This window comes from Doryrhamphus excisus, chromosome 18 (assembly GCF_030265055.1).
Source record: "Doryrhamphus excisus isolate RoL2022-K1 chromosome 18, RoL_Dexc_1.0, whole genome shotgun sequence".
Taxonomy (NCBI): Eukaryota; Metazoa; Chordata; class Actinopteri; order Syngnathiformes; family Syngnathidae; genus Doryrhamphus; species Doryrhamphus excisus.
The window spans coordinates 15,939,652-15,962,959 of NC_080483.1; the positions used below are offsets into that span (position 1 = coordinate 15,939,652).

General features: G+C 39.0%; 1 protein-coding gene across 3 annotated transcripts in view; it reads left to right on the top strand.

Moving 5' to 3' along the window:
* Window positions 1-23,308, top strand: part of foxp4 (forkhead box P4) — a 122,677-nt gene that overhangs the window by 91,745 nt on the left and 7,624 nt on the right. The window contains exons 6-14 of one of the 3 annotated variants that reach the window (XM_058055815.1): window positions 988-1,126; window positions 5,327-5,528; window positions 7,484-7,582; window positions 8,929-9,027; window positions 12,466-12,553; window positions 15,712-15,795; window positions 18,128-18,359; window positions 19,354-19,430; window positions 19,510-19,611. In XM_058055815.1, coding sequence (XP_057911798.1) covers window positions 988-1,126; window positions 5,327-5,528; window positions 7,484-7,582; window positions 8,929-9,027; window positions 12,466-12,553; window positions 15,712-15,795; window positions 18,128-18,359; window positions 19,354-19,430; window positions 19,510-19,611 — 1,122 coding nt within the window. The remainder of the gene's footprint in view (window positions 1-987; window positions 1,127-5,326; window positions 5,529-7,483; window positions 7,583-8,928; window positions 9,028-12,465; window positions 12,554-15,711; window positions 15,796-18,127; window positions 18,360-19,353; window positions 19,431-19,509; window positions 19,612-23,308) is intronic. The other 2 variants (XM_058055816.1, XM_058055817.1) reach the window with 2 other exon arrangements.

Consider the following 23,308-nt stretch of genomic DNA (forward strand, 5'->3'; position numbering starts at 1 on the left):
ATCAGCCTGTAGTTGATCAGGTAGTGAATTCTTTACAGCGTACAGCCTTGTAGGGTTAACTTTATCCAGTGCAGCACTGCACATAAGCCTTTTCTTTTGTGCAGCGTTTGCACTGCCAGCACACATTCTCTCCCCGAGTTCCAGTTTGATAGGAAGTGACCTAGCTGCCCTTCCTGTGAGTTCTTCACTGTTCAAAGGGTTCCATGCTGCCAACTCTGTCACACACACACACACACACGGATGCACAATAAGCAGGTGCTCGGCTCCTATTTTTTTTTCCTCCCACCAAGTTATCAGTAGGAGATAAAGCTCATCTCTCTCAGGGGTTAGCTGCAGGGACTTCAAACGCACTTCTAGTTCGGTCTGGGCGGGCATGAAAAGGGACGTTTATCACTGTAACACACACAGGATATGCCTCTCATTTCTTTTCTGTGACTTTATACTTGAATTTGTTATTTGTGATTAAAGTAATAGGAGGCAGGAACGATGTGGGAGAAGACCAAAATGTACAAAAAGAGCTTTTTTTCATCAGTCAAAATTTATCAAGACACTATACAGTCAATTCCTAAATAATAATAATGCAAATGAAGGTCTTCTTATCATCTTTAAATCATCCTATAATCATTATTAACCGACACACATTAACATTAATACACCCATAACTGTCATACGAGTGTAGAACTAAATACAATAGTAGAATAAATACAATAAATAAAGAACTGTTCATACTCACAATAGCTGAAGTGAGCTGTCATTAATAAACTGAAATCAAGCATGATGTCTCGCGGTTTTAGTAGGTTTCCAAATAATTTTGGGTTCAATTACAAATTATACTGCTCATCGTACATTAGAGGTTCCATTTCACATCCCAAAACATCATGGACGTCATCTTTAATATTGCGTCCACATAAAGTTAGCAGTAGTCAGTAAAGTACAATGGCCGACTCACAAACAATCCCTCTTTTGCTTTTTCTCCTCCTTCCCCAGCAGCTCGGCAGTAAGCAGCTGGCCTTCCAGCAGCAGCTGATCCAGATGCAGCAGCTTCAGCAGCAGCACATCCTCAACCTGCAGAGACAAGGCCTGGTGCCCCTGCAGCCCACCGCCGCCATGCAGTCCCTGCAGCAAGGTCAGCGCTCACACACATAATAATAATATAATAATAATAATAATAATAATAATAATAATAATAATAATATATGTACGACTGTCAGCCATCACAATGAAAGGAGTAGGAAGAAGCAAAGCTTATTAAATCCTACCCCTCCATCTGGTACTTTGACAATCAGTAACTGTTACATTTGTTCACTTCCTGCTTTCCATAATATAGTTTAAGGTTTTTTTTTATTATTTTAAAAAATGATTTTATTTTTTTATTATTATTTATTTATTTGTTTTTTTTTATTTTATGATATGATCATACAATGAATAATGGGTACCATAGTAACCCTCAACATAGTGATATATATAGCACATCATGGCTGGTTCAAGATCTGGTACTTTTACCATCAGTAACTGTTACATTTGTTCACTTCCTGCTTTCCTAAAATAGTTTTAAAAAAATTAAATTATTTTAAATAATTATTTTATTTTATTTTTATTATTATTATTTTTTGATTATTTTTTTAAATTTTATTTTATGATATGACCATACAATGACATAATTGGTACCATAGTAACCCTCAATATAGTGATATATACATATATATATATAGCACATCATGGCTGGTTCAAGATCTGGTACTTTTACAATCAGTAACTGTTACATTTGTTCACTTCCTGCTTTCCTAATATAGTTTAATTTTTTTTTTTTAATAATTGTTTTATTTTTATTAATTTTTTTTATTATTATTTTTTAATTTTATTTTATGATATGACCATACAATGACATAATTGGTACCATAGTAACCCTCAATATAGTGATCTGGTACTTTTACAATCAGTAACTGTTACATTTGTTCACTTCCTGCTTTCCTAATATAGTTTAAGTTTTTTAAATTAATTTAAATAATTATTTTATTTTATTTTATTTGTATTATTATTATTATGATTATTTTTAATTTTATGATATGACCATATAATGCCATAATGGGTAACCATAGTAACCGTCAATATAGTGATATATATATAGCACATCATGACTGGTTCAAGACTGCACACAACAAGTTCATGACTGCAGGCAGGCCTCCTGCACCCTTCCCCACATGTGAAGTCTGTTAAGTTAATCAGGCTATAAAAGATAAAAGCAATCCTTATTGGGGCTGTGGGGGGGTGTAAGGGGTTGTGGAAGGCTGTCATTGGGGATAATAGGTAAAATATGCCACTCATTGCCCCACATGTACATGAAATTACTCAAGAACATCATCATTTTCCTACTTATTACCACAAGCCCTTCAATTTGTCTGCAGGGTTTCCGTTTTGATAAAAGTCGTCTGCGCTGCCCACATTAAACAGACAAGAGACACCACAACTGTTTTAGGAGTAAGGGTACTTTTTCAGACAGTGGGCTTCCGTATCTCCCTCTCTTTACCCTCTCCCTCTTGTATCCGAGTGGAATTTCCCTGCAGTGTGAAAGAGCCGGCCCATTGTGACGGCTCAGCCAGGCGTGAACCATAGCATTCCTCTGACCAGCCATGCCACACGAACAAACACACACACACACATACACACAAACACTTGTGCACAAAATGTGTGTAATTAAACACTCACACAACAACACACAAATGAGCACACTAGTGGCGCGCCTCAAAAGCCTGTTGTGTCCGGCTGGTAGGTGGTGGAGGGCAGACATGAGGGCGCCTCCTAGGGTTGCACTCTAAGATGTCTCATCAGGGTAAACCTTCGACAGATTCACTTTCGGTGAGGACAGCTGATCTGCCGTGTACTGTAGATAGCGCCATCACGTGCACTGATAATTAAAAGTGCATGCAGAAGTACTACTGAGGCTACTAATGTATTTGAACTCAGAGTACTACATCCAGTCATATACAGTACATAGCAAGTACAGGGTCAGGCAAAATCATCTGACACATTTGTAGGTTAAATAAAAGGCAAATAAAGTAAAACAAAATCAGCTGACACATTCTTAGGTTAAATAAAAGGCAAATAAAGTAAAGAAACTAAATCATCTGACATATTTGTAGGTTAAATAAAAGGCTAATAAAGTAAAGAAACGAAATCATCTGACATATTTGTCGGTTAAATAAAAGGCAAATAAAGTAAAACAAAATCAGCTGACATATTTGTAGGTTAAATAAAAGGCAAATAAAGTAAAGAAACTAAATCATCTGACATATTTGTGGGTTAAATAAAAGGCTAATAAAGTAAAGAAACGAAATCATCTGACATATTTGTAGGTTAAATAAAAGGCAAATAAAGTAAAGAAACCAAATCATCTGACACATTTGTAGGTTAAATAAAAGGCAAATAAAGTAAAACAAAATCATCTGACATTTGTAGGTTAAATAAAAGGCAAATAAAGTAAAACAAAATCATCCAATTCATGGCAGCAACTGAAAAAGAAACAAAAAACATAGCATTATAAGGAAACTTTTCGAAAATAAATGTTGTTTTACTTTATTTGCCTTTTATTTAACCTACAAATGTGTCAGATCATTTTGTATGACCCTGTATGTTCATGGGGTTGAAAAAAGGAATCAGCCACTAAATGCACAGTAACACATGATACATCATAAGGAATATGTTTTCTCTTGTTCAATTCAAATAAATAAATACAATAAATAAAGGCAAGTGTAAAAGTCCAAGGAAATGACTGGGAAAAGTATGCTGCATTTTTGGAGGGGTTTTTTTTTGGCTCACAAATGTTATTTTTCATATTGAAAATAAAATAAAACTGTTAAATTAAATTAAATTAAATTAAATTAAATTAAATTAAATTAAATTAAATTAAATTAAATTAAATTAAATTAAATTAAATTAAATTAAATTAAACATAATATAAAATAAAACATAACATAAAATAAAATAAAACATAACATAAAATAAAATAAAACATAACATAACATGATTATGTTATGTATGTATTATATGTTATGTATATGTTATTAACATAACATGATAATGTTGTGTTATGTTTTGTATATGTTATTAACATAACATGATAATTTTATGTTATGTTTTGTATATGTTATTAACATAACATGATAATGTTATGTTGTGTTTTGTATATGTTATTAACATAACATGATAATTTTATGTTATGTATGTTATGTTATGTTTTGTTTGTTTTTGGCTCAAAAATGTTATTTTTTTATATTGAAGAAATATGATATGATAAAATAAAAAAAATAAAATAAAACATAACATAACATAACATGATTATGTTATGTTATGTATATGTTATTAACATAACATGATAATTTTATGTTATGCATGTTATGTTATGTTTTGTTTGTTTTTTTGGCTCAAAAATGTTATTTTTCATATTGAAGGAATATGATAAAATAAAATAACATAACATAACAACATAATATATGCATGCTTTCCATGAGATAGCACCATACTGTGTCAGCCCTCAATGGTTGCCAGATTGCATGTGTAGATTATTTGTATTTATTATCCTCCTTTATTCCCGCTAATGTGTCTAATGTGGCCTAACTTGCTTTTCACTCATCGGTTGCTGACTGGGTTGTTTTTTTTTATTTTCATAAAGTGGATGTTTAAAGTTGGAGCCAGTCTGATAAGTTAAAGGGAGGAAACGCTCCGCACTTTTCGTCTCAGGGTGTATCCACACATTGATCAGGTTTCTTGGCTACTAATAAACACACACACACACACACACACACACACGTGGAACGCTATACCAACACGCCACTTCATTCCTCCACAGTGAGAAGTTTTGTTTTGGCGGGACCAACTGGAGAATGCAGACAAAGCAGACATAATATTTGGATTGCTGCAAGGTCGATGGATTTGAGCGTGGATGTGTATGTGCAGACACGTGCAGCTGCGTGTGTGTATGTGTGTGTGTGTGTGTGTGTGTGCTCTGAGATACATTGGAGTGGACTGTGGCATTTTAGGCATCTCTCTGGCTGTTTGAAATCGGAGCAGAAATAACAAAGCTGTGTGCCACAGCCCGGTTCAGACAAATAGTGCTGGTGACAGCCGTGATGGTGCTGCTGGGAATAGCTGAGAGGTTTAAACGTGTATAAAATACCTTTATGTTACCTTCAGGAGTAAATCCCCAAACTTGCATTGTGCTTTTAATGAATAGAAATTAAAAATGTCTAATATTTTCTTCTTGTCATCAATTATATCAACCATCATCTTTCCCCCAATTGATCTTTTATGTTGACTTTCTGTTCCACAGCGATGTGTCCGTCAGACCTCCAGCAGCTTTGGAAGGAGGTGTCGGGGGTGCCGAGCAGCGAGGAGGCCTTGAAACAAGCCGAAGGGCTTGACTTGAGTACCAACAGCTCTAATTCTACCTCAGCCTTCCCCAAAGCGGCCGGCGCACACATTCCGCTGCATAGCCTGCCCAATGGACAGAGCCACACCCCAAAGAGAGACAGGTAGAGTGGCAGGGGGGGGGCAGATTGTACTCACCGGTCACAACTTTATTTATTTATGTACACCGCTAATAATTTTTTTTTTTTGGTCCAAACAAAAATTCCCTATCCTCCTGGGTGGTGCTTTACAGATTCATGGAGTTATGATAATAATAATAATAATAATAATAATAATAATAATAATAATAATAATAATAATAATAATAATAATAATAATAATAATAATAATAATAATAATAATAATAATAATAATAATAATAATAATAATAATAATAATAATAATACATTTTATTTGTATAGCGCTTTTCAAAATACTCAAAGACACTTTACAGAAAAATTGAGTTGAATAGTGTTAATAGTGGTTAGCACGCAGACCTCACAACTAGGAGACCCAGGGTTCAATTCCACCCTCGGCCATCTCTGTGTGGAGTTTGAGTATGTTCTCCCCGTGCATGCGTGGGTTTTTCTCCGGGTACTCCGGTTTCCTCCCACATTCCAAAAACATGCTAGGTTAATTGGCTAACTCCAAATTGTCCATAGGTATGAATGTGAGTGTGAATGGTTGTTTGTCTATATGTGCCCTGTGATTGGCCGGCGACCAGTCCAGGGTGGACCCCGCCTCACGCCCGAAGACAGCTGGGATAGGCTCCAGCATGCGACACTTGTGAGGATAAGCAGTCGAAAATGAATGAATGATAAAAAACAGCTGCATGGTGGGCGAGTGCTTAGCCCGCACATCTAGGAGATCCGGGTTTGATTCCTCGCTCGCATTTCCTCCCACATGCTAGGTTAATTGGCGACTCCAAATTGTCCATAGGTATGAATGTGAGTGTGAATGGTTGTTTGTCTATATGTGCCCTGTGATTGGCCGGCGACCAGTCCAGGGTGTACCCCGCCTCACGCCCGAAGACAGCTGGGATAGACTCCAGCATCCCCCCCGAGACCCTTGTGAGGAAAAGCAGTAGAAAATGAATGAATGAATGAATGAAAAACAAGTAAACGGGCGGCACGGCGGTCTAGTGGTTAGCGCGCAGACCTCACAGCTAAGAGACCAGGGTTCAATTCCACCCTCGGCCATCTCTGTGTGGAGTTTGCATGTTCTCCCCGTGCATGCGTGGGTTTTCCGGTTTCTTTCCACATTCCAAAAACATGCTAGGTTAATTAGCGACTCCAAAATAAATGTGAGTGTGAATGGTTGTTTGTCTATATGTGCCCTGTGATTGGCCGGCGACCAGTCCAGGGTGTACCCCGCCTCACGCCCATAGACAGCTGGGATAGGCTCCAGCACCCCCCGTGACCCTTGTGAGGAAAAGCGGTAGAAAATGAATGAATGAATGAATGAATGAAAAACAAGTAAACAGAGTAAAAGATACGTTAAAATACAACATTAATTTGTTTATACACCGTTAAAACATGAGTAAAAGCGGGGCGGGGCACAGCAGTCGGGTAAAAAAAGCTAAAAAAAAAAAAGTTTGACATTAAAAACACATTTAAAGAGGTGGATTTTTTGAAACTGGGGAGGTCAGGGTACATTATTATGGTTGTAGCTAAGCTAACATTACTCAGGTGTCCATACTGTTGTGGCTGGTGAGTTTCTATTAAAGTGTCGTCATCTTCTTAATATACGCATTCTCTTTACACTTCAATTCCCTGCCTTCTGTTTTTTTTTTGTTTTTTTCTACTTCCTTGCTTCTCTTCCTTTCCTATGCAACACGGCACACAGCACCGACATGTTAAAGTCCCCAAACTCATTTGATAGAAAGTGTGGGTTGGGTTCTATATGCACTGGCGCTATACTGTCGACCACGTGTTAATATGATATGGAGAAGATGAATGGATAGAAGTTAGGAGGTAATTCCACAACCGATGTGTTGAATGTAGTAGTATTAGTACTACATCGGGATGATGCTGACCCATGGCTGTACCGGCTGATCATGGGCTTGTCTCCGTTTTTTAAGAGCCAGACTGTTTGAGTGGATATCCTCCTTCACCAAGGCAGACAGCGGAGACGACCATGCCCCCCTTTACTCCAAAGGCAGCCAACCCCCAACCAGCCAGTGAGTACATGCACCCGTTCACACACATACGTATAGCGTGCTCATGGAATAACGGCGGCGTGTTAGCCCGCTAAGCTAATGCAGGGCTGATGTGGAGGAAAATGCGGTTGCCAGCAGTTTGTCACGGTTGCTGTCTGAGCTGCTTCTGAGTTGATTCAACCACAGCCAACACACACATACACACACAATGCATACACACAATGCCACAACCTCGGCGTGCACATTAGATCAGGAAGGGGTGAAAAAGCCAGAAAAAAAAAATTATGCGGGACTAAAACATGTTTCCATCTGCAAAACAAATGTTTTTTTTTCTGAGACGACCTTCTGATGTCGATTTGGTTGAATCCTCATTCCAGTCCTCAAACACACACACATGTGCAACCCTGTACATATACAGTAAACCTCGGATATATCGGATTCAATTGGTTTTGTCCGATATAAGCAAAATCCGTTATATGCGTATACCGGAAAATGTCCGTTTTACGCATATATCGGATTTATATCCGGTATATGCGTAAATGGGATTTTATCCGTTATAAAAAGGCACTTCCTTGACTATGTTTCCAATGTACCTGGACGCGCAGGCAACGCTGCAAACGCTGCAAATGACGTCGTATAGCGGCCTGTCACGATTCGGCGAATCGGAGCGGCCATCCGATATATGCGAGGAAAATTTAATGGAAATGCATTGGAACGGGACTGGAGATTTTGTCCGAAATAGGCGAAATCCGTTATAAAAAATCCGATATATGCAATGAATTTTTATTGGAAATGCATTACAGAAAAATCGGTTCTTTTTTATCTGTCCGTTGTGAACGAATTTCCGATATATCCCAGTCCGATATATCCGAGGTTTACTGTATGTGGAGATAGCGGTTTCCAGTTCCACATCTGCTACTGGACACACACACACACACATATAGAATGTTTGTTTTGGTACAATAAGCACACATTGACCAGAATAACCATCCTATTATGACGTTGGACGTCTGCATAAAGACCTGAAACATAAGAACCGACATCTAACGTAGCACGCACACATGCTACACATGCGCGCCAAGGAAAAAAAAAGACAGGTCACGGACTTGAAAATGAGCTTCTGAGGTTGCTGGAGCGATTCCCTTATTTGCCTGGCTTCTGTAACTGACCCCGCTCTTCTCTCTATCATCCTTTTTGGCTGCACTTGGCTGGCGGAACCGCACCAGCTAACCATGCTCAGATGTGCTGTGTTGTCGCTACCGCTGCAAACGGTTATTCATGTGTGGTCGATTGACACGCTGCTCTCTACGCTCGTGTATTGCGGTGCAATTGCTTAACACTTTTTTTTTTTTTTTTTTACCTTGCAGTCACGAGGAGCATGCGGGCTCCCATCCTCTGTACGGCCACGGAGAGTGCAAGTGGCCCGGCTGTGAAGCGCTGTGCGAGGACATGGGACAGTTTATCAAGTGAGTCGATTTCGTCTTTTTTTTTTTGTGTAACTTGACAGCTTTAAAAGGCATTAATGTCTCTTTTCCAAATGCTCCGGGTTATTATTAGCCTCAAATACGGCACTCGAACACTTTGTCCTCATTAACCACAAACTTTAAGCGCCACATCAAAACAGACTTAATTCCATCTTGAGTTGTTACACATTGCCTGTCATTGAAAAAGGCTCAGGGACCCAATTTCATCCATGTATTAAAAGAAACATGACATCTTCTCTGATTGAGATCACTTGTAGGAGGATGAAGTAAAACCCTAGTGTAATGTACCGTGTCAGTCACACGCACGCCACTGATGTATTTCACTTGCGCTCCATGTCATCGCTTGCTTGCCGTCGCTTGCATCACCTTAGGCTGACACACCTTTACATGGGTGGATGTTCACACTTGGATCCCTGCACTCAATGAACATGTTTTACGGACATAAAATATCGATGGATTACTAGAAATAAACGGTCAAAGATATAAAATATCGTTTGATGCTGTACAGTAGTTGGAACTTTGGTAATCCATGACTCATCTGCTGCAAGGCATAATGCTAGGCTATAGGTATGGGGCCAAATTTTTCCATATGAATAAAACGTGAATTATGTATGGAGATATAAAACAGTTGGGCCACTCCAAATTGTCCATAGGTATGAATGTGAGTGTGAATGGTTGTTTGTCTATATGTGCCCTGTGATTGGCTGGCCACCAGTCCAGGGTGTACCCCGCCTCTCGCCCGAAGACAGCTGGGATAGGCTCCAGCACCCTCCGCGACCCTCGTGAGGAAAAAGCGGTAGAAAATGAATGAATGAATATAACAGTTGTGTACAATCATGGACATACAGTAACTCTTGTATTATCATTAACTTATCATTTATCATTAATTTTATCATTAATTATTATTTTTTTTTAATTCATTCATTCATTCATTTTCTACCGCTTATCCTCACAAGGGTTACAGGGGGTGCTGGAGCCTATCCCAGCTGTGTTCTACACCCTGGACTGGTGGCCAGCCAATCACAGGGCACATATAGGCAAACAACCATTCACACTCACATTCATACCTATGGACAATTTGGAGTCGCTAATTAACCTAGCATGTTTTTGGAATGTGGGAGGAAACCGGAATACCCGGAGAAAACCCACACATGCACGGGGAGAACATGCAAACTCCACGCCGAGGGCGGAATCAAACAACCATTCACACTCACATTCATACCTATGGACAATTTGGAGTTGCTAATTAACCTAGCATGTTTTTGAATGTGGGAGGAAACCGGAATACCCAGAGAAAACCCACACATGCACGGGGACGGGGAGAACATGCAAACTCCACGCCGAGGGCGGAATCAAACAACCATTCACACTCACATTCATACCTATAGACAATTTGGAGTCGCCAATTAACCGGGAAAACCGGAGTACCCGGAGAAAACCCACGCATTCACGGGGACAACATGCAAACTCCACACAGAAATGGCCGAGTGTGGGATTGAACTCAGTTCTACTAGTTGCGAGGTCTGTGCGCTAACCACTTGACCACCGTGCAGCATTTTTTTTTATATTGTTTTACATATTTTCATGCGTGCCCTATGATTGGCTGGCGACCAGTCCAGGGTGTACCCCGCCTCTCGCCCGAAGACAGCTGGGATAGGCTCCAGCACCCCCCGCGACCCTCGTGAGGATAAGTGGTAGAAAATGAATGAATGAATATTTTCATGCCGTGGCAGTAATTGAACACTGCAAAAAATAAGTACACCCCACCTTTAAACTTTGACCCCACCCTGTCAGGTTTTTCGTAAGCGGGTTCGGAGAATTTATGTGTTTACGTTTTTATGTGCTCTTCCTCTCGAAGTCTTTATTGGCTGTTCTTGAGGATGCAAAGTCTGGCATTTGATACGCAGCCACTTCCTGTAGCACTACGGCTACTAACGACTAGCGGTTAATGAAGCCCCCCAAACAAAATCTCAATGTGATTATTTTTTCTTCTACGGAACGATTAGCTTGTTGGAAAAAAGGAGGGAGGGATATTAATTAGCCAAGGTGATGAAACAGGCCGTGGCACACAGGCATTAGCATGAAAGCTATGCTTGGTGATTGTGATGGCATCGGACAGGCAGATCAAAGCTTTGCAGGCAGGCTGGGAAAGTTTGGAGAGGAAAGCTGTTGTTTGGTGTCTCATTTCACATAGCCCCCGGGGCGGATGGATGGAAAGAGAGAGAGAGTTAGAGAGAGAAAGTGTGCAAGAGATGCAGAGTGGAAGATGAAAAAACAAAAGCGGTGACAGATAATGCCCGTAAGTCCGATGCAACCCCCCTTTTTCTTCCAGCTTGCCTTTTTTGTCATCGCCCCATGAGGGAAGCAGTAAAAAGCGATTTCTGGGGTTTCTTCTCCCCCAACGACGTTCCTCTCGTTTGTCGAGTCTTCTGGTATAACATTCAGGCTGCGGTTGCCGGGGTCGGGTATGATGTGGGTTAAAGTCTTGTCTCCCGGCACTCTGAGGAGTAAACAGAGCCTCATTGTGGGACGCATCCGAACAGAAAACCTGCTACTGTTTATATCCCATCTGCAGACTGAGGCCTTGGAACGGGAGCGGATCATTGGCATTTTGGGAAATGTGGGAAAAGGAGAGTGGACAGAAGAGTGAAATAGAGTGAGAGAAGTGAGATCATGTATTTGTTATTATTATCGTGCACTTGTGTTGAGCCGCGGATTAGCCATGCTATGACATCATTGTTTTTGTTTCATTTCGAGCCTCACTCTGATATTGCCTAACTTTCCGATGTCTAAGTCTAAGTCAGACACACACACACACACACACACACACACACGTTCTTGTGCAACATGCATTTGCACAAACAAAAACTGTGCTTCCTGCCGATTAACAACACAAGATATCCAAAAAATGTCCATGTGGAATACTGGCACACACAAACACACCGCCATGTGTTTGGGTAGCGGTAACCTGTGAATAACCTTGGCGATGACAGAAAGAAGAGAAAGGCATGGAGGAAAAGAGACAGGGAGGGGTGCAGTGGGAAAAGATCAGAAGGTCCCAGGTCCTCCCACAGTGGAGGAAACCAACAGCACCGCCATTCACACAGACACACGCATTCATATTAAATGGAGCGGAGTTTAGCAAGAAGAGCGTCTTAAAGATAAGTTTTTTTGCGATAACACATGATCTCACATCCAGGTGGTTGTCTTGGAACACGGCTCACTTAGCACCAGTGAAGTATACACACAAAAAAAAAAACACAGCTGCTGTGTTCTTCACCAGACAAAATAAACTATGAGGACATTTCTGAGACGGTTCGTAACTCATAGCTAAAATAAAACGAGATGGCTCAACGAGTCTCAGAACTTCTATTCCAGAAATGACTTCATGTTCCTCGTCTCTTCTCTTCTCTTCTCCAGGCACTTGAACAACGAGCACGCCCTAGATGACCGCAGCACCGCTCAGTGCCGAGTCCAGATGCAGGTGGTACAGCAACTGGAGATACAGGTGGGCGGCCCCCCCTCACACGCTTAATTTGGCCCCTCAAGTCCCGACTCTTTTCAAGCCAGTCAATGGCGGTAACTGGTCTGTGGGCCGAGGAGCCGTGTTTATGGAGAGCAGCGGAGCTTGTAATTTAAAAAGGAGCAGTCGGCAGGGAAGCTGCCATCGCCGCTCCAATTATAAAGCTGCTCTGGTCACCGGCGAGAGCGAGGCATTGAAGAGGTGGAGGGAAAAGAAGAAGGGGATATATAAAAAAAAAAAAAAGAGAGAGAGAGAGACATGAGCGAGAAAACAAGAGGAGCATGCTGCATGGCATCTCTTGTCCTCAAAGTGGTTCATTCACAGAAACACTCTTGAAACATTTCAATGCTTCAGTAACGCTTTAGGAAGTTCTAGTCTAGTCTAAGACAGCCCACGGTGAAACATGCTGTATTACTGCGATAATATGGACAAAAGTATTGGGACATGTGACCTACAGGAAGTGAAAATATGGCGTAACAGCTTACACTTGTCACTCGGGAATATCAGTGAAGCCAAAAATGTAAATAAACACGGTAATGGTAATGGTTTTATTTCATTTGAACATGCATCAGATTACATTTGAATGCATCACATAATCAGTTCCCAGTTCCACATGTCCAAAAGGAGTAGGAAGAAGCAAAGCTTATTAAATCCTACCCCTCCATCTGGTACTTTTACAATCAGTAACTGTTACATTTGTTCACTTCCTGCTTTCCTAATATAGTTTAAGGTTTTTTAAAATTATTTTAAATAATTATTTTATTTTATTTTTATTTTTTTTTGTATTATTTTTTTAAATTGTATTTTATGATATGACTATACAATGACATAATGGGTACCATAGTAACCCTCAATATAGAGATATATATAGCACATCATGGCTGGTTCAAGATCTGGTACTTTTACAATCAGTAACTGTTACATTTGTTCACTTCCTGCTTTCCTAATGTAGTTTTTTTTTTAATTAATTTAAATTTTTATTTTTATTTTTATTTTTATTTTTATTTTTATTTTTATTTTTATTTTTATTTTTATTTTTATTTTTATTTTTATTTTTATTTTTATTTTTATTTTTATTTTTATTTTTATTTTTATTTTTATTTTTATTTTTATTTTTATTTAGTTCTTCCCTGAGATCATATTTCTCCTCTCTTGTAGAGAAGTATTGGATGACATTTTTAGCTAATTGGTTATTTTATTATGCATTATGCATTATTTTAGCTGTTTGAAAATTAACTATATCAGCAAGTTTAAGTATTTGTGATTTTACAAAATAAGGAGTTATTATGTTCTCTATAGGCGGCAAGTAAATAATACATTAATAATCATTTTAAAATAACATTAAAATTGGACCTGTCCTGAGAAAAGACGATTATCTGAGCCATGAGGTTCAAATTGTTTTGCTTTGTGTTATTGCGTTACGTTTGTACCGGCCACTGGTGATAAACATCATTTATTTATTTGCTGAGACCTCCTGCAGGGAATACAAAGTGACAAGAGGAGCAGGCAGCGTCACATCACGTCAAGACGTCTGTCTTTATCTTACTGACATATCATCCCTCAGCAGTCACACACACACACACACACAAGCTTAGCGGCAATATTTACATTTTTCATTTTCACACTCATCCACATGGTTGCAGTGTGGATGAGTGTGTAAATAGAGCTAACAATGTACATCAATTACACACACACACACACACACACAAGGATATCCACAGGCTATAACAGTACCCATTTAAATGCAGTCAACAATGTCAAAAGGGAACAAGTGTTTCTGCAGGCTAGTGTGAAAGTGTGAAAGTGCTGTGGGGGCTCTCGTGTATCGCTCCGCCTGCGGTGTACTTGCACTTGCAGCAATACTGTGTCAATACAGCGTTATTGCAAGTACAGTAGGGTGCATCAAATTTGAATGGGAAATTTTAAATTCATAATATCAATTTGGCTGGCATTCCATTTTTGAACATAAAAATGTTTTTTGCAAAGTTTTGAGGAAATCCATTGAGATTTAGGGGTAAAATTTCAGAAAATGTGCAATTTCTAATGTGCAATTGCCAAAAAGTTGACAGTACAATTAACTTCTATACAGCATAATTTTCTATAGAGTTGTCAAAGGGGGGCCCAGACCAAAGACCAAGCTGAGACTGCTAATCTGAAAGGAACTAGTTGTTGAGGGCAGCATCTTAGGAGAGCTGGTGGGTGCCTAAAATAAAAAAAAGTGTATATCAGATTTTGTAAGACTACAGTACCACTCTCAATATATATGGAGCATCAGTAATACTGTCTACTCTATATTACTCTTGTTGATGTTATGCTTGCTCAGCTATTAGCTAACTGTCATTAGCAAACTGTAGCTAGCTAATGTTAGCTACAGTAAAGGCAATGAGCACTAAACAGTGCCTAAAATAATAAATGGACAAGTGTATATCAGATTATGTAAGACTACAGTACTACTCTCAATAAATTTGAAGCATCAGTAATACTATCTACTCTATATTACTCTTGTTGATGTTATGCTTGCTCGGCTATTAGCTAACTGTCATTAGCAAACTGTAGCTAGCTAATGTTAGCTGCAGTAGAGGCAATGAGCACTAAACAGTGCCTAATATAATAAATTGACAAGTGTATATCAGATTATGTAGGACTACAGTACTACTCTCATTAAATATGAAGCATCAGTAATACTATCTACTCTATATTACTCTTGTTGATGTTATGCTTGCTCAGCTATTAGCTAACTGTCATTAGCAAACTGTAGCTAGCTAATGTTAGCTACAGTAGAGGCAATGAACACTAAATACCTATAAATATGACTACAAATCATTCAAATTACAAAGACAAAACCGCAAATTTGCTAGTAATATGTAATAGGAGTATAAATACCAACAAAAACATAAATATTATCTCAGATCTCCATGGCGACCATTGAACTGTTCACCACTTTATTCCACATAAAAAGATGTATGGTGGCACCCCTAAATAATCATATATTGGGAAAATATTGTTGTTTCTACATATATTGGAACACTTTTAGTACCCAGCCATATCAAAATTCAATAATTGTGTTTTTTGATGCACCCTAAAGTACAGTGAGATAAAAGTGCATTTCATGACCGTAACCTAAATTGGCTTTTTCCTCTCAGCTGGCAAAAGAGAGCGAACGACTCCAGGCCATGATGACCCATCTGCATATGCGCCCGTCAGAGCCGAAGCCATTCAACCAACCTGTAAGTTCACGCAAGCTCTTCCAGAATATGAAGGACCTTTTTTCTCTTCACTACCTGAACCCATTTTAGATACAAATGTAATATAAAATGTGAGGTTTCTGTCCATGATGCTTCTTTGAATTCAACATACTGTTCATGGAGCCTGCAGGTTGCGCCCTCTATTGACCAATCAGTGTTACTATCCTCAATGAGGTTTATTTGAGCTTATTTTTTTTTATGAAATATATAGAAAAGGTACAGTTTTAAAGCAGGTTGACTTGATGAGGTTTAGAAATTGGATGTAATGTTGGCGGGCTTGCTATTAGTCATCTGTCTAATGAATATTTCATTATTCAGATTTACGAAGAGTCTTATTAAAATATGAAGATGTTGAAATTAATTGTCAATTAGAGGAAGAGTGTCATAATTTGAGCTGATGTAAATGGTGCAGCTGAGTGGTGTGTGTGTGTGTGTGTGTGGATGATGTGTTGTGTGTGTGTGTGGGGGGGGGGGGATCAGCCGCCATTAACATCTAATGGGAAATCAGAAAGAGGCGTGTTCCGTCACCGCTGGAGACGAGCCTCCGGGTCACGGATTGGAGGAGGAGGAGGGGCAAGGGCGGGGCGTCTGGAATAGAAACAAAGCTTGGCCTCAATTAACAGGGTTCGACTGTTGCCGTGGTGATTTGGCAGGGTTGCGGCGTTAATGAAGTACCTGTTAAACAGTCCCGCCCCCTCGAGTCGGTGTAAATGGTAGCACGAGGGAGCGAGGGGGAAAGCCAAGGCAATTCACGCATTTTGCATACATTTAAAACCACACACACACACGCACACACACACACGCACACACCGAGAGCTTTTAATTAGTCCTAAACTAGTCGTCCTAACTGCTGCCCCAGAGAGACTGGGAGTACTGGTTGTGTGTATGTGCGTTGTTGTTTTTGTGTGCATGCAAGGCCTAATTGGACTGTATTCTTCTATGAAGGCTTTGCCACCGCAGAGCGCTCGTGTTTGTGTTCGTTACAAACATGCTGTCATGCGGTTTTGTTTTGCAAGCGGGGTTAATTGCGGCGCCGTTGCGTGTATAAATATGTGTGCGTTTGTAGTGTGGGAGTACTTGTGTGTGTAAAAAGGTATATCGTACAGGTCAAGCCCGGAATTTTTTTTTTTTTGTCTTGTGTTTTGAGTTTTATTATTTGTTGAATAGTAATAATTTATCAGGAAAAGATACAAGGAAGTGGCAAAATATTGTATGTTTTTTTTTATTATTTCAAAAATTAATATTCAAGATGTTGTCAGAGGACAATTTAAGTAGCATAGTAGAACAGAGATGCTGCACGGTGGTCGAGTGGTTAGCGCGCAGACCTCACAGCTAGGAAACCCGAGTTCAATTCCACCCTCGGCCACCTCTGTGTGGAGTTTGCATGTTCTCCCCGTGCATGTGTGGGTTTCTTCCCCATTCCAAAAACATGCTAGGTTAATTGTTGACTGGTGGGATAGGCTCCAGCACCCCCGCGACCCTCGTGAGGATAAGCAGTAGAAAATGAATGAATGAATAATAATAGGTTTCATTTAAAAACTGCATTTTTATTCAGCTACACGGTGGAAAGTGATTGGTGTGCAGGCCACACAGCTAGGAAGCCCAAGTTCAATTCCACATCTCTGTGTGGCGTTTGCATGTTCTCCCCGTGCATGCGTGGGTTTCCTCCCACATTCCAAAAACATGCTAGGTTAATTAGCGACTCCAAATTGTCCATAGGTATGAATGTGAGTGTGAATGGTTGTTTGTCTATATGTGCCCTGTGATTGGCTGGCCACCAGTCCTCTGGGATAGGCTCCAGCACCCTCCTCGACCTTTGTGAGGATAAGCGGTAGAAAATGAATGAATGAGTACAACAGAGGTGTGATGCAGGTTTTTTCCCTCTGAGCCACCAGAAGACTTGAGGCAGAGCAGCTGTATAAAAATAAAGAAAAACACCTTTGTCATAACTTGTCATATATAAAGTAAAATTACTTGATTAAACTGAATATGGAGTGATTAGAAACGCCATAGACTATACCTCATAAAATACATGTAGTACAGGAGGCCTCGGCCATGTTATATTCTCAAAGGGAACACGATGCCACAGTTTGAAAACCCTATATGAGACCTTCTTACGGTGGTTTCCAGAGCAATGAAACCCATTCAACTAATAAAAACTAAAGTTTAAGTAAAAATGTAGCCAAGCTATGAAAGATGTTGGTCTGAACTTTACATAAATACGATGAAGCAGATGAAGATCAACCATTTATGATCACTAAAAATTCCATCTTATTTGTATTAAATGTACTTTTTATTTCTCCATGTCGCTCAGTTGAACCTGGCTTCCAGCGGCTCTCTGTTAAAGCGGGACAGCGAGGCCTACCCGGAGGGCCTCCCTCACCCGCCGACCTCGGCTGCGACCCCCATCACTCCCCTGCGCCAGGGACCTTCGGTCATCAGCTCGTCCAGCCTCCACACACACTCCCACTCCCATTCTCACGCTCATAACGTCGGGCCCATTCGTCGGCGCAACTCCGACAAATACTGCACACCCATCGCCTCAGGTAGGCCCACCTTTCTCTCTGTCTTTGGTTCTGTGGAGCCATTGAAGTATTCATGGATACTTCATAGCTTAATGTAGCATCATCATAGTGATGGTTTCGATTAGCCAGTGATTTGTAAATAGTGAGGCAGGACCTCTTAGGACAGGGGTGGGCAAAATACGGCCTGGGGGCCGCATGCGGCCCACCAAGCTTTTGAATCCGGCCCGCCAGTTGCTTTCTAAGTATTTCAAGTCGGATGTCTTATTTAGAAAAAAAACAAAAAAGCAGTAAAATTCAATTTCATAATTTACTGTGGTCTGATGTTTAAAGTGCTCTTGAAAAAAAGGGGCATGAGAACATATGGCTGACAGTATGACACTTTTATAGATAAAATTAGACTAGATAAAATTATCCCCCCGGATCATTTTGGGAGGACTTTCAATATGAATGCAGACCTGCCAACATGTAAGAATTTGTGGTACTCTGCAGCAATTTGACTCTTAATAATATAATAATATAATAATGCTTGTTTGAAGCTGCACGGTGGACGAGTGGTTAGAGTGCAGACATCGCAGCTAGGAAACCCGAGTTCAATTCCACCCTTGGCCATCTCTGTGTGGAGATTTTTAGGTTAATTAGCGACTCCAAATTGTCCATAGGTATGAATGTGAGTGTGAATGGTTGTTTGTCTATATGTGCCCTGTGATTGGCTGGCCACCAGTCCAGGGTGGACCCCGCCTCTCACTCGAAGACAGCTGGGATAGGCTCCAGCACCGCCGCGACCCTCGTGAGGATAAGCGGTAGAAAATGAATGAATGAATAATGCTTCCATTCTGTACAGTAGAGATAAATGATGTGTTATTTCCTGCAGCCATTCAACAAAAAAAGAAAGTTAAATATGAATGAAAATCATATAAATATTATGGTATGTCAATATGGCTCCAGCATCCCCCCGTGATGCTATAAGCGGAATGGAAAATGGATGGGTATATTGATATTATCAATTCCATTTCAGAGCTGGCTCAGAACTGTGAGTTCTACAAGAACGCTGATGTCAGGCCCCCCTTCACCTACGCCTCGCTTATACGCCACGTAAGTCCGCACGCGTCTTCCTTCTGGTCTCTGTCTCGCTTCCCCTCTTTCATGTTGACCTGTCCCTCTGCACCCTCAGGCCATTCTGGAGTCCCCAGACAGACAGTTGACTCTGAACGAGATCTACAACTGGTTTACGCGAAAGTTCGCCTACTTCAGGAGAAACACGGCCACATGGAAGGTAACGCCACATCGTATGCACGTACTGCGTGCAGCTATGCATATCTGACTGTTAACTGGGGGATCTTCTGTCCAGTGTTTAATATAAGTGAAATTAATTTGAAATTGTGTTAATTTATTGATAATACATGAAAACACATTCAGGAATAAAGTATTAAAGTCACAATGAAAAGAAAAACTAATAAAAAAAATAAAAAAATAAAATCCTAAATAAATCCTAAATAAATCCTAAATAAATCCTAAATAAATCCCAAATAAATAAAATAAAAATAAATAAATAAAATCCTAAATAAATCCTAAATAAATCCCAAATAAATCCTAAATAAATCCCAAATAAATCCTAAATAATCCTAAATAAAATTGCACACTTATTTTTATATTTTATTTAAGTTTGGTTTCATAATATTATTCTGCTATTACAACTTTCTAACAAATCTTTTTGTAAAATGCCAATGTTGGTCTTGGAATATTTTAACTTTTTTTTCAAAATTACATCTGTACTGTTATGCTATAATACTTTATTATACTTTTATACAATGATTTTAGTGTACTCTTCTAATATCATTCTTGTAATTCATTCAAAATGCTTGTGGTTTCCACTCCCAAACAGTGAAGTTCCTTACTGCAGTGAGTGAATCAAGAGCCAAAGCATTAAGTGTAGCATCTGTACTGTTATTGCAGCATGAGAAATGGCCCAAATCCAACATTCAAGCCTCAACTTAAAGAGGATATCGATTAGGGTCACGGTGCTAAATTATACAACCCGTACTTTCAGTCCGACTGAGCCGAGCTCCTTAAAGACATGACTGATTTGACAGTTATTGGCTCTTTGTGTCCTTGATGAGACACTTTGCACTCAAACTTCTCTTCTCAGGCCTCTGCCGTCGTCTCGCCTCACGCCGTCACATCCTCACGTACAGTAACTAGAACACCCTTCCCTACCATCACACTCTTTTTTTCTCACACACACTATTCACACCCATCCCACCATTGTACGTGCTGACCCATTTCTGCAGAAAGCTACGGCTAATTTCAGTAAAAAGAGCGGTAGAGTGAGAGAATGAGCAAAGAAAGGAGATGTGGAGGGAAAGGGGGTGTGCAGAGACCTTGACCTTCCTTTTCCTAATAGTCCCAAAACTAAGGCGAGAAGGAGCAGAGGATGGAGAGGGTTAAATATAGCCTTCATAATATGGCCTTTATAAATATATAAGCATTTCTATATGGCTCTGCGTGGCCTCATGTATTTATACAGAAGCTGAACGAGTCAAACGGGGCCGTGGAGATGTGTGTCCCTTAATACGCCGTTAAATTTCATGAGGAGAATATCGGTGTCAAGTGAGTGGAAGTCATAGATCAGAGAAACGTGGGACTTGGGGAAGAAAAGTGGTGAAGGTTGCAAGATGATGTGGAGTCCTGAAAGAAAAGGTTTTATTGAATAAAAAGTAGAATAATAATGTTTACAGAATAGAATAAATACAATAAATCTGTAGTTTGTTCTCATAAATTATAAAAAAATAATTGAAAAACTAAACACATTAAAAAATAATAATAAAAAATAAGACATTTTAATTTATTGAATAAAAAGTAGAATAACAATGTTTACAGAATAGAATAAACACAATAAATCAGTAGTCTGTTCTCATAAATTATAAAAAACATAAATACATTAAAAAAAATAATAAAAAATAAGATATTTTAATTTATTAAATAAAAAGTAGAATAATAATGTTTACAGAATAGAATAAATACAATCAATCAGTAGTTTGTTCTCATAAATTATAAAAAAAATACAGTAAAAAATAAATACATTTAAAAAAATAATAAAAATAAGATATTTTAATTTATTGAATAAAAAGTAGAATAACAATGTTTATAGAATACAATAAATACAATAAATCAGGAGTCTGTTCTCATAAATTATAAAAATAAATAAATTGAAAAATAAATAAATAAAAAAAACAGAAAATAAGACATTTTCATTTATTTCTATGACAGATGTTGCACCCACTTTATGGTTTATTTTCACTGCACACAATGGAATCTTATTTTTCAAATTTGGGCCCTGCGGACCGGATGGAGTGCATATGAGTGACACGCATGTTGTGACCCCCTGTAAATGACTCCTAATGTTTTAACTGGGAGAATCAGGCTTTCATCACGGAGACAAATGCAAATCGCGCCTTTATGGCGGCGCTCTGTCGTGCCGTGCGTCGATGCTTGTGTGCGTGCGTATGCGTGAGTGTGTACCGTCAGGGTGGCAGGCGAAGATTGGGGTCAGACTCATTTACAAAACTTAGCATCGCGGCTCAGGGGTTGAAGGGATGCGGAGGAGAGAGTGTTCCTCCGCTGATTATGGCTTGTGTAATTATGTGTGTTTGTGCGTGCGTGTGTGTGTGCTTGTAATTACGGCGAGGAGTGATGCATGCCTGGCCTGTCCCTCCCTCTCGGCTTAGAACAGCATGTCAGAGAGAATATGCAGGATTTAATTATAGACGAATTAAAATTGGTAATGAAATTGGGCATGAACACACTACAAATGGCAGTTGAAAAGGGAGGCCTGTCCCTTGGGGTGGGGGGGGTGGGGGGGGTGGGGGGGGGGGGGGCAAGATAGCGGTGTGTCTGCCTGAGTGTGTGTGCGTGTGTGTGTGCGCTTGATGATGACTGATTACAAAACTGTGAGATAAAATAAAGCTGCGTGCAGCCGCCGCCTGGCACCTGCAAAATGGCTGCGTAAAAAGCGAGATGCAATGGACGCTTCAATGGACGCAAAAAAACGATGTGAGCGGGGATGGCGATACATCGATTCACATCGTATCGGTTTTGGTCCGATAATGATATTCCCATGTTATAATTACACTGGTCATGTTCAGCGTTTCATACGTCGCACTTTGCTTTGTTCTTATACAGATGTTTGTGCAACATACAAATGTGCAGCTTTCCAAACTTCATTATTTAATTAGAATATTATTGTGACTTTATTAAGTCTAACCTGTCTTGCTTATTAATAGTATATTTTTATGATTTTTGTTGATTATATCACTTTTTCTATAACTTTTGCGCAAACACAGTGCACAGTTAAAGAAGCTTAATGTGAACATCACACAACGTTATTTTGAGGGAAAACCTGCCGCCTATATCGGTTTGGAAATATCGAAATATCAGATATTGGTAAGAAAGTCAATATCCCAAAATAACAATAATAAAAATAAATGGGCATTTTAAAATGGGTTTTTAATGGTGAAACTACAATTTTATTCTGTTAACATCATTTATCTTTTAATTATTTTTGTAATAGTAACAGCAGCGCAATTATTGATTTCCATTTAAATAAATAAATATAAATATAAATATAAATATAAATATAAATATAAATATAAATATAAATATAAATATAAATATAAATATAAATTATTATTCTGTTAACATCACACATTTATCTTTTAATTATTTTTGTAATAGTAAAACCAGCACAATTATTGACTTCATGCAAAAAGGAGTATATTGGAATTGGATTGGTGAAAAATATAAATATAAATATAAATATAAATATAAATATAAATGGATATTTTTAAATGGGTTTTTAATGGTAAAACTACAACTTTCTTAGTTGTTCTTAGTAGTAATAGTAAAAGCAGCGCAATTATTGGTTTCCATTTAAATAAATATAAATATAAATATAAATATAAATATAAATATAA